The following is a 12,577-nucleotide window of genomic DNA, read 5'->3' as shown; positions in this document are numbered from 1 at the left end:
CTCTCCCTGCTCCAGCTTCTGAGAGGCAGTCACTTGTGCTGATCTGCAGAAAGCTTCCAGAACTGGAATTCTGAAAGAATGAAGTAAATGTTTCCTTGCTCTCATCTTCTTTTAACTGCTTTCAAAAGAAAACACCAAAAAAAGGTTGGGTTTTTTTTTTCCCTTTCTCTTGATTCAATCCATGTCTTCAGTTTCATTGCATTCTCCAGCAGCTTGTGGTCCCAGTTCTTTACTTAGGAGGCTGCCCTGGCTCTGGGTATTTCCATTGTGGTAAGGCAGCATTTGCCAATGCAAAGATTTGGGATTCTGTGAGGGGGGATTAAGATTCAATTACGTTGTATGGAGCTGTCTTTGTTTGCAACTGTGCTGGTTAAAACTTCATCCCATAATTTCTGTAATAGCAACTCCTTGATGGTTTTCATTTAGAAGCAAAGCCCTTCTTGCTCTTTTTGAGCAGATGTCATTGAACAGTCATCAAAATCAGACCTGGGGGTTCTGGGGCCTCTTTTCCTCTCGAAGATGTTTTAGTCTTGTCCAACATGGATTTCTCAGAAAGCTTTCCTTCACTCACTGAACAGCTCAGGATAAACTAGCCAAAATCCTGCACACACAACTTGAACAGTTGGAGATCCGGCAAGAAGGGGAAGCTAAAGAAGTCCAGCTAGAAATTAAAAGCAAGGGACCTACCTAACAGATGGGTGCTAGGCCTCTGACCATCACGCTCTGCTGATGTTAGAAGGCACAGTAAGTGCCAATTACTGGGAGAAACAAAAGAACCAGCCTCAAGACTTCCCTCCTACCCAGGTGCAGTAAACCAAACCAGTAAAAACATCAGGACTCCACACAATCACTTCTCAGAAGTCTGCTGTAACAACATCCAAGTTCTGAATCACAGAAGCCCAAGGGACCCATTATGGCTCTCCAGAAGCAGCTCTATTCCAGAGCACAGAGCTCCCAAATCACCTAGAGACTCTATAGTGGTATCTCCTACACCAGTTTGGTACTGGTAGTTTAATTCATGCTACTCACTGGTCAGATGAGCAGATGCCTAACCAGGACCAGCTACCTCCTCCTCATCCAGCAGGGTTACTGGAGCCAGGGCAGCATGGTCTTGCTGCAGAGGCAATCAAAGACTCCAGAGGATTTAAATACAAAGCTAAAAGTGTGTCACCAAGCCCACCCAGTGCTGCAAAGCACAGCACACTGTCATTTTGCCTTTCCAGTCTCCCAGAGAACTGGGCCCAAACATTTCCCAGAGGATTACTCCAGAGACTGCTAACTACCATAGCAATACTTTACCACTATAGAGTTTAAATAGCTTCTGTGCTTATTTTTGCCTGAGAGTATACAAAGGGCTGAACAAAGACACAACACACAAACCTAAAGAAGTTTTGCTACACTTCTTTCTAGTCCTACTTTGTCATAAACCCTTCTAAAACATCTCAGTAGCTATGAGCTTAAAGGCCACTAAATAACTGTGAATAATACCTACAGCTTCATCAAGTGATATGTTAATATTTACCTAAATCCAACCCTTTGTATCAGTTAAGATCTCCTTTCTCCTCCTCCACTTTGCTCTAGTATTTGCTACTGCTGTCCTCACCCATGACTATCCTCCAGACACAGCCTCTCCAACAGCACTGGTTTATGCTCCTGGATGCCTAGTGCCCCTGCCCACAACTATGGTACAAACACTACAGACTAAAGGCATTCCTGCTGGAAAGCAGCTCCACAGGAAAAACCTGGAGTCTCAGTGGATGCAGCAAGTTATCCAAGGGGATGCCCTTGTGGCCAAGAGGGCCAGTGGCATCTTGGGGTACCTCAAGAAAAGAGTGTCCAGCAGATCAAGGGAAGCTCTCCTCCCCATCTACTCTGCCCTGATGAAACCACACCTAGAATACTGTGTCCAGCTTTGCGCTCCCCAATTCAAGAGACACCTGCTGGAGAGAGTCCAACAGGGGCTACAAGGATGATTTGGGGACTTGAACACCTCTCCTATGAAGAAACAGAGAGCCCTGGGGTCACTTAGTCTGCAGAAGAGAAGGTTGAGAGGGGATCTTACTAATATATATAAATATCTGAGGGGTGGGTGTCAAGATGAAGGTGCCAGGCTCCTTTTGGTGGTGCCCAGTGACAGGACAAGGAACAACAGGTACAAACTGGAACCCAGGAAGTTCCAGCTCAACATGAAGAGAAAACATCTTTAAGTGTGACAGAGCCCTGAAGCAGGCTGCTCAGGGAGGTTGGAGTCTCCCTCTCTGGAGACTTTCAAAACCTACCTGGGTGTGTTCCTGTGTGACCTGCCCTAGGTGATCCTGCTGTGACAGGGGAGTTAGACTTGATCTCTAGAAGTCTGTTCCAACCCTTAATGTTCTGTGATTGTGATTTGTTGCTGGTCTGAGACCTGGTGGTTATGATTGCTTCAAAATCCCTCCCCATTGAAGTGAGAATTTTCCTTTCCATGCATGTTCCCACACTATGACAATTGTCATTGCCCCACAAAGCAAACCTCTTACTTTCCTGAGGTTGGTTCCAGCTCTACTGCAAGCTGTGGTCAGTGACACATCTCTCTGCCTTCCCAAAGCTGCTGACGACCCATGAGCAATGACAGAAGCAGTTACACCATGAGCTACTCCTCCCCTTTGCTCTCCAGAGCAGGACATACAGTTTTCTAATAAAACTGCACCTCTGTTTCACATTTTCTCCTTCAAACATTCCACTGTCTTGCAGAACACTCACTACAGGAGAGCGTTTAAAGCATAAAACAGTGACTCTGATTGCCCAAAGATGTGGTTGAGGAGACATTCATGGTGAAACTTGATGGGATCCTGTGCATCCTGATCTAGCTGAAGGTGTCCCTGCTGACTGCAGGAGAATTCTTTCCAACCCAATGCACTCTGTGATCCTGCAGCTCTGTGTTTCCAGGCTTCCTTCACAACACTGAGGGGTTGACACTGATAGACCTCAGAGCTAGGATACAGAATCATAGAATCATTATGGTCAGTAAAGACCTTTAAGAGCAAATCCAACCATAACCAAACTACCACGACCACTAAACTACATCCTGAAGCACATCTACAGCTTCCTGGGCAGACTGTTCCAATACCTGACCACTCCTTCAGGACAAAAAAAATCTTCCAAATATCTTATCTAAATCTCCCCTGGAACAACCTACACCCATTTTCTCTCACCCTATCACTGGCTACTTGGGAGAAGAGACCAACATCAGCCTCTCTCCATACCTCTTTTTGGATACTTATAGAGAACAATGAGGTTTCACCTTAGCCTTTTCTTCTCCATCACTTAGCATTCTTCCTGACTCAGTATTTTGCTGTAATCAGGCATTGAGGTGAGACTGGAAATGCTGTAAAGCAAATAAAAGGCAGAATTTCCATTCTCCTTGTTTTCCATGACCACTTCTGAAGTACACATTCAAATGTTCTGAAAGCTTAAGGGGAAAAAGAGGTTGAGGATTATGGATCTCAGGAACCAGATGGGCTCTACAGACTTGTAACAAAACTGAAGCCTTTCCATATCCTCTCCTTTAAACCATTCAGGCCATATATTGGGGAAAAAAAAAACAGGAAAAGAATATTTGTGCAATTAAATATTTATTTTTCCTCTCAACAGTAATAACTTCAAAAGTCCTCTCTGAGAGGCTGCCAGAAGGACGATTAGTCAGTATTTTGGGGAGTGCTCTGTCATCCCATCTCTGTATTCTATTTTCCTTTTGGGTTGCTAACAAACACACCTCAACCTGGCTGAGTTGTGCTTCCTCACACAACTTTTCATCAAAAAGCCTCAAATCAAGGTTAAATGTTCCCCAAGTTTTCACTTTAACACAAAGGCACATTGCAGAGGCACAATTCCTGCCCTACATAGTGATTCTAGTAGGTGTTCCAGGGGACAAGTTGGGATCTGCTACCCTGTAGCTGTGGCAGCAAATGTGGCCAGTGACCAGCTGGCTCTTTTGCCTGTAGTTCTGATACAGAACACGAGAGAACACCAGGCTGAGAGATTGGGGTGGTTCAGTCTGGAGAACAGAACTCCAGGGAGACCTTCTTGTGCTTAAAGGGACTGATCAGAAAGCTGGGGACAGACACTTTATCAGAGTCTGTTGTGACATGACAAGGGGTGATGGTTTGAAACTAAAAGAAGCAGTTTCAGACGAGAAAGAAGGAAGGAAGAAATGTTTAACGCTGAGAATGGTGAGACCCTGGCCCAGGTGGCAGATGTCTCATCCCTGGATCCATTCCACGTCAGGCTGTTTGGGGCTCTGGTTGCAGATGTCCCTGCTGAATGCAGGAGGGTTGGACTGGATGACCTTTAAAGGTCCCTTCCAACCCAAATGATTCCATGATTCTATGTCCAAGCCCTCTAAATTTTAAATGTAAAAAGCCCCTCCACTGATGATATTAAGCTAGGAGAAACCCACATAAGATCAGCTATTTCAACCCCCTCTCCAGCTCCTAGATTCTTCTAAGTGCAGGTCAATTTTCCTGTAACTACTGTTTTTCCATCTTCCACAACCCTGGATAGAAACCATCATCTTTTCTCCTGCCAACCCAAAAGCCAGGCATGATCCCAGGAACATGCTGTCCCACTGCAAAACGTGTGGTAACTTCTAGTCAGGTCTAACCATCCCCATAATTCCCAAACTGCTTCTCTGCTCACTATCCCCAGAAGAAGAGCTAGTCTACCAAGGTAAGGAACATATCTCATGCATCTCAAAACCCCACAGTGCTTCTCAGTGCAAGACAACTCCAACACAGACCTTTAACACCAGCAGTACCTCAAAACCACTAGAGAAATAACCCAGTAATAATAACCATGGGATTTTTTAGGATGGAAAAGACCTTGAAGATTGACTCCAACAGTAAACCTAGCACTGTCAAGACATAACAGCTACTAAAGTTTGTTCTGATGCTTTTACTGGTAGAAAACAATAAATAGGATCTATGATTATATTAACCTCTCAGAGATTCTTTGAGAATCATCCCTGGATGTTTTTAAGGCTAGGCTGGATGTGGCTCTGAGCAACCTGATCTAGTGCAAGGTGTCCCTGCCCATGGCAGGGAGGTTGGAGCTGGATGATCCTTGAGGTCCCTTCCAACTCAACAACAGTTGTGTAATTCACTGATTATATTAACTTCTCAGGGATTCCTTTGTTCCTTGGAACAGCCCAAGTTTCTTCTTGAATTCATTCTGAAAGCAAGCAAAGTCTGTAAAGATACATAGGAAAAAGCAGAGGAGCAAAGGAGAATCAAATCTACAACAGCCTTCTTCCCACGCTGCTTCAGGCACACAAAAGATGACTGAAGGCCAACACTACCACTTCTGAGCATTTCCAGTGTCTGACAGAGCTCTGCTCCCTGTTACATAAAAAGCATGCCCAGGCTTTCCCACACTGACTAGCTGTCCTCCACTGAAGAGCTGTAAGCCTGCTAAGACCCATACACAATTAGAGCTCCTAAAGTGGATTATGCTCACATGAACGTGGTTGTGGTGGTGGTGGTGTAAGGAGGAAACAAAATGGATTAGGAAATATATTCACCCAAGATTCTGAAAACTACTACAGACCATTGATAACCTGCAATGGTAGGAGCTGGAAGGCTCCTGAGGTAGATAATGTTTGCCTTCCACAGAGAGATCTTTTTTCCCTCCAGAGTGGATAGAGATTATTCCCCACTAAGGGAAGCATCTATTCCTAGGGATCATGAAATCCAGCTGGAAAAACGGACTCCTTTTTTCCACTCCAATTGTTTCAGCTCAGCCTTGGCAATCCTCTGAGAATGAGACCAGCGCTGACAATCTGCTCTTGGGACCTCACCAGAAGCAAAGGAGTTTGCCAACAAATGCCTTGTTAGCCCATTATTGTACTGCTCTCTCTACAGGGACTCACCAAGCTGCACCCAAGGTCGGGTGCTTTTCACAGCTGGCCTGCAGCAGATAAAATGTGTGCCCTCCTGCTAAGGGTATCTGAGCCTGATCAGCTGAGCCAAAGCGTTCCTTTGCCTCCAAGGAACTGCAGCCCAAATCCCAGCAGGTATTACTGACAGGATCTCTGTGCACCCAGGACACTGTGCCAGGAGAGGGCCTCCAGAAGAGCCCACTCAGAGTGTTCTCCCTCGTAAGAAGCCTCTTTTGCTTGCTCTGTACCCCTGCACCTGAAAAGCCTCTTTTGCTTGCTCTGTACCCCTACACCTGAAAAGCCTCTTTTGCTTGCTCTGTACCCCTGCACCTGAAAAGCCTCTTTTGCTTGCTCTGTACCCAGTGCCAGGGCAAATCTTGCTCTAAGGTTATGCAATCTGATCCCAGTGACTCAGGCCTGCACACAGGGCAGCAGCTGATGAGAGCAGCATGGCCAGAATGGACATTTGAACAGGTAACAGCAATATCCACTGAAGCCTGCTTCAATCAGCAACCTTCTTATCATTCATAACCAAGCTAAGAGACCCCAGGAAGAAAGCTATGGCTCCTGGTGGCTCAGTACAGCAAGAACACAGGAGGATGCAGTTCAGATCTTAGCTGCCCAGCAGAGAAAGACCTGTGGGTGTTGACTGATAGCCAGATGAAGATGAACCAGTGAGTGCCCAGCTGGCCAAGGAGGCAAGCAGCATCCTGGCCTGGATAGGGAATAATGTGGCCAGCAGGACCTGAGCAGTGATTGTTCCCCTGTGCTCAGCACTGGTGAAGTCACACCTTGAATACAGAGTTCAATTTTGGGCCACTCACTCCAAGACACTGAGATGCTGAAGTAGGTCCAGAGAAAGGCAACAAAGCTGGTGAAGGGTCTAGAGAACAGGGCTGGTGAGGAGCAACTGAGGGACCTGGGATTATTTAGGCTGGAGAAAAGGAGACAGAGGGGAGACCTTCTGGCTCTCTGCAAGTCCCTGAAAGGAGGTTGGAGTGAGATGGGGGCTGGTCTCACCTCCTGAGTAACAGGTGATAGAACAAAAGGAAATGGCTTCAGGTTGCAGCAGGGAAGGTTTAGGTTGGACACTGGAAGAGGCTTCTTCACTGAGAGGGTTCTCACTGGAAGAGGCCGCCCAGGGAGGTGTTTCACCTCCCTGGAGGTGTTTCACCTCCCTGGAGGTGTTTCAAAGAGGTAGAGATGTGGTGCTAAGGGACATGGTTTAGTGCCAGGCTTGGTAGAGAGTTACAGAATGGTTAGACTTGAAGTTCTATTCCAACCAAAACAATTCTGTGATTCTAAAACTGCCAGATACCAGGTGGCTGCTGTCATACACACTGTTACATCTCTGTAAGATCAGATTGATGGACTTTCAGATGTAGGCCTGTCAACAATTATTCTTACCAACTCAAAGATAAGTCCTTGCTTTCCTCATACAAAAATGGAACTTGAGATCACCTAAAAATAGCACCTAAAGCTTCGTTTAAGAATAAATGCCATATCTGCCTACACACAGTACTGATTGTCTCCTGGAGATCAGATGCTGAGAGAGTGAGAACATTGCAGGAGAACACTGCTCAGCTGGCAGGTAGCACAGCATGGAATAGGTGTTTCCCAGTCTCTCAGGATTAAGACCTTGAAAAGGGTATCTCTTTGTCACAGGCTACCAACAATGCAGTCCACGACCCAAAACGTCCTCGCAAAGAACAGCAATAAAGAGCTGGAAGGACATTCTCGTGCTTTGTTCTTCTAGACTCCAACACAACAGCTGGGAAACTCAACCACAGGCTGTTCAGAGCAAAAGTGACCAACTTAAAGAGTTGGGAAATTTCAGCAAGGACTACCCCAGTGCCAATGAGGAGCTACCTGCAGGAAAATTGCAAACAGTCTAAAAACTTCCCAGAACTTAAAGAAAAGGCAGCCAAAAAGCGCCTCATATGCCTTTAAAAGTTACATCAAAGTGGTTTATATTGAGATCACCCACAAACAAAAAGCTGCTTCTAGGTAAAAGTATAGAGAGACATAATTTATAACATTTAAAATCACTCAGGGAGGTTTTTTCTCCCCCTCCCCCACCTTAGCCTAAGTGATTTTAAAATGTATTCCTACAGCATTTAGGAAGCATTGGAGCCTTGGGCCTCAAAGCTTTAAGTCTTTCAGGGCAGCACAAGGATACTGACATTTAAAAAGCCAAACCAACCAAACAAAATCCCAGCAACAAACAAATCCACCTCAAACTTCGGCATTATGAGCTGAGGGATATAAAACTCACCCAAGCTTCCTCGATTACTGTCAAAAGCTTGGTCATTTTCCTTAGGACTCATAGCCAACAACTGATAAAAGCCCCAAATACATGCACAGCACCACTGCATTTCTCAGGCAAAGCAAAACCCAGCACCAGCCCAACAGATGATACTGGTGCACAGCGTTACAGGCTGATTTTCATCACCGTGATTGCACTGGAGCGAGTGACAGCCTAGTGGTGAGGTGGAGGGTGGGTGGGCAGGCAAGTTAATGAGGCAGCATGAAATAAACTCCTGAGAATCCCACAGGCTTCCTTCAAAAGGTATCAGGTTTCAATTCATGCCTTTTCTTCAATATCCAGCAAACCAGTATCTGAGCAAGCAGCACAAGGGCCAAACAGCTGTTGAAGGCCACCTCCTGCCCTTGGACCAACCTCAGCTACAGAATGAGGCAGGGATGTCCATGATGAACAAGTCTTCTCCTAGTAATTACTCAGAATGCCTGATAATCAAAGAAAACTCTGTCTGCACTAGTGAAAACCGCCTAGACAAATGCCTTTCTATACACCATTTTAACTCTTCTAAGATACTTCAGCTCAGTAACTCATCACCAGAGTGCAAGTTCTTTATCCCACGCCTCAGTTTCCAAGTCTCTGCATCATTTCACAGTAAATCTGTAAAATAAAGGCCGACTTATTTGTCACAGAAATAACTTAATAGTCCACCACTTGTGAGCAGCCTCTTTAAATAGCCAGCAGAAGCACATGGCCAGCCACAAGTCTAGGTTATGGAGTTGATTCCATTCCTCAGTATTTCCCATCAACTGGGAAAGATGACAAGTGTGAAATAGGCTTGGAATCGTTTCATGGGAAACCACCAACACAAAGCCTACCCCATTTCAGAGCTAAAAGTCTCCCGAGCTCTGATAACACTAGGTTGCCTTTGTCCATCAAATAGGTTTAAACTGTGATGCTACATTGCTATCCTTCTGAGCAGAGCTCCTTTTCTTTGCAGGGAAGAGCCACGACCTCAATCACAACCGAAGCAATACAGGACGGCTCTTTTACAGCATGGCAAATCCTCATCCGGCTCCAGACTCTCTACATGGAAACCGTGGATGGGAAGGATGGAAAAGGAGCATGAAGGCCCAGAGGCATGGTTCCTCCCCATCGCGAGAGGTTGCTGACCCCCTCCCCCCCTCCAGTACCAGGACTAAAGCGAGGCTGGTAAGGCAGGCACGGGAGCCCCAGAGAGCGCTCCAGTCCGGCCGGGGAGAGGCCATTTGGACAGATGCTCCTCCAAGCAAATCTTGGCGGCAGGCCCTGCTAGGCCAGCGGGGCTCCCACCGATTTAGGGGCTCCAGAAGAGGCGTAGCAGCCCCGGGATGGTGCCCGCCTCCCCGAGGGGCCGCGGAAGCCGGCAAACACCCACTGCCAGCCGCCACCGGAGCTGGGCCTCGAGGGCCGGGCTCCCAGGTGGGCTTGAAGGCCCTGCCCGAGGCCAGCGGTGGGCATGGCGGCGGATGGGCCCAGCCCAGGAGCTCCAGCAGGCCACATCCCAGCCCCAGGTCAGACCACTTCCCGGCCTCGCCGACACCCAGCCCGGGGCCTCCCCCACGCCGCCAGCCCGCACCTCCGTCCCCCCCTACCTGCGCCCCGCGTGTCAGGCCACAGCCGCTGAGCTGCCCGTGCCGAAGCTGCGCCAGGATGTTGGTGGCCGCCGCACGCACTCCACGCCGGCCGCCGCCGGGCCCGGGGCCCCCCGCAGCCGCCGCCGCCGCCGCCATGGCCTCCGCTCCGCTCGGCCGCAGACAAACAGGAAGCGGCCCCGCCCCTCCCCCCGCCTCTGCGCGCGGCGCCCCCGCCCCGGCCCCGCGGGGCACGCCGGGAAATGCAGTCCGGGCAAGGGCGGCAAACCGGGCCGGGGCGCGGGGCATGCCGGGAAGGGGAAGGCTCTGCCCCCGCCCTCGGCTGCGGCGCCTCAGAGCAGCCTCAGCGCTGCGCTGCCTCCCTCTGAGCGCTCAGGCCTCTGCCGGCAGCTGCTTCGCCTCCGCTGCCCGCTTTGTTCCCGTTAAAACACCCGCTCAGGGCTCTGCCGGCAGCTGCTTCGCCTCCGCTGCCCGCTTTGCTCCCGTTAAAACACCCGCTCAGGGCTCTGCCGGCAGCTGCTTCGCCTCCGCTGCCCGCTTTGTTCCCGTTAAAACACTCGCACGTGCTTTAACATCGCTTTTGTACAGCTCATTTACTGCCAGCAGCTGAGGTGAACACAGCTGTGCTCAGCACTGCTCAGGCCACACCTTGAGTCCTGTGTCCAGTCCTGAGCCCCTCAGTTCAAGAGACATGGAGGTGCTGGAAGGTGTTTGGAGCAGGGCAGCAAGGCTGGGGAGGGGCCTGGAGCAGAGCCCTGTGAGGAGAGGCTGAGGGAGCTGGGGGGGTGCAGCCTGCAGCAGAGGAGGCTCAGGGCAGAGCTCATTGCTGTCTGCAGCTGCCTGCAGGGAGGCTGTAGCCAGGTGGGGTTGGGCTCTTGCTGCCAGGCAGCTAGCACCAGAACAAGGGGACACAGCCTCAAACTGTGCCAGGGCAGGTCCAGACTGGATATTGTTAGGAAGCTCCTGTCAGAGAGAGTGATTGGCATTGGAATGGGCTGCCCAGGGAGGTGGTGGAGTCACCATCCCTGGAGGTATTAAAAAAAAAGGCTCATGAAGCACTTAGTGCCGTGGTCTGGACAGGGCTGGGTGATAGGTTAGACTGGATGAGCTTGGAGGTCTCTTCCAAAATGGTTGAGTCTATGATTTTCCTCTATTGTCTCCTTCTCCAGCTCTGTCTTCCACAAGATGTTTATCCCACCTTTTCATCCATCCACAGCCTCTCCCACTCCAATTGCTTTTGAACACCTCAGAAAATCTGCTCTTATGTTCAGGGCCTTACAGGTTGCTGAGAGTGGAGGGAGGAAAAAAAAACACCAAAATTCTAACTACAGCATCAGCAGTAAATGCTAAGTTTGGTGTTTTGTGCTATTTTTCACCACTCAACCAAAATTCCATTTCCTCTCAGCCTTTTAACAGATGCCAGGAGCAAGCATTGGAGGTGGGGCCTCTTCAGTGCTGACCTGCCTCCTTTGGAAGGCCTCCAAACCTGCCACCACCCATCTGTGTTTCACACATCTCCTTTTGGACGCTTAACAAAGCCCCTCTGCGCTCTCTTAACACGACCAGGTGCTCTCCCTCCAGCTGGAGCATGCCAAAATAGACCTGCCATCGCTTCCCACAGAGGTCTTTCATTGTGAGGGCTCTGGGAGGAAGAAAGGCAGCAGGAGATCACAAGTTTCAGCTTTATTTTTTTTCCCTAGCTGAATTGTGAGAGTAATGTTGAACCCATCCAGTTCTCACTAACAGCAGAACCTCACACTAGAGGTTCATCGAGGTACATAGAGGCAATGGAATCTGGTCTCTAGTGGAACATCCAGCCACCAACTATCTCATCCCAACCCCCCTTAGAGGGAGGTCCCCAAACATCTCTCCCTCATCATTACCTCTGAAATAGCACAACTTGTACACTTCACCACGGCTGAAGTATGGTCTCTACCCTCCAGCACTCAGGTCAAGTCACAGAGTTTTCCAGTTAAAGGCTAACTAAGGCTTCTGAGAAAACATATCACAGGTCTCTGTGTTACAGGAAACTCTTAGTAAGATGGTAATTGCTCTCAAATGCTGTAACAAACCAAAGTTATGGCTGTCTTGGGTTATTCTGTTGCCCCAATCAAGATCTATCTAAATTACAGGAGAACACCAGCCATGGGCAAATGAGTTCTTTCAGTGCAACCACGCTGAGGAAAGATCTTACCTCCTAAGGCTACTACCCCATGGTTCTGCTACTGGAGCCTCTTAGGTGAGGGCACCAAAATAAATGGTTAGCAGAGACATACTGTGTTGGTGATCTGCTGCCTATGCCACAAGTCTTTCATCTTCCTCAACTTCATGGGTGGGGCAGTGCTGAGAAAGAATCAGGATTGAGCACAGCCATCAGAGAAGGCAGCATTTTGTTCTTCCACAGATTAGACAATGAACAGCATGTGAGGTGTGGACAGCTGGAAAAGATAATGTTATGATGACAAGAAGGAGCCTCTATCAAAAACTCCATCTTTTGGTCTAACAATGCCTCAAGTTTAGGGTGCTCCTCTCAGTACCATCCCTGAAACAACAATGCAGCCATTTCAGCAACAGCAGCTGTCCCACCTGTGAAAAGGAAAGGAGAAGTAAAAGGGCCTGTACTGGTTACCAGTTCTTCCAAGATGTGTCTGTCCAAAGCTACCAGGGTCTCTTATTGTGGATTACTCCCAGCTGCAACAAGATTTCCACCCTGAGGGGCAGGAGTGCAGACTTTCTGTACCTTTATAGCACTACTGCAAACTGAGACAAACC

General features: G+C 48.6%; 1 protein-coding gene across 1 annotated transcript in view; it reads right to left on the bottom strand.

Annotated features, from left to right (window-relative positions):
• TRPC4AP (transient receptor potential cation channel subfamily C member 4 associated protein) overlaps positions 1–10,093 on the bottom strand; it is a 43,645-nt gene extending 33,552 nt beyond the window's left edge. Inside the window, exon 1 of the mRNA XM_064167318.1 lies at positions 9,806–10,093. Coding sequence (XP_064023388.1) covers positions 9,806–10,093 — 288 coding nt within the window. The remainder of the gene's footprint in view (positions 1–9,805) is intronic.
• Positions 10,094–12,577: the final 2,484 nt, after the last annotated feature.

The sequence above is a fragment of the Pogoniulus pusillus genome, chromosome 29, assembly GCF_015220805.1.
Source record: "Pogoniulus pusillus isolate bPogPus1 chromosome 29, bPogPus1.pri, whole genome shotgun sequence".
Taxonomy (NCBI): Eukaryota; Metazoa; Chordata; class Aves; order Piciformes; family Lybiidae; genus Pogoniulus; species Pogoniulus pusillus.
The sequence above is the reverse complement of the archived record's forward strand: the minus strand, read 5'-3'. Positions and strand labels throughout refer to the sequence as shown.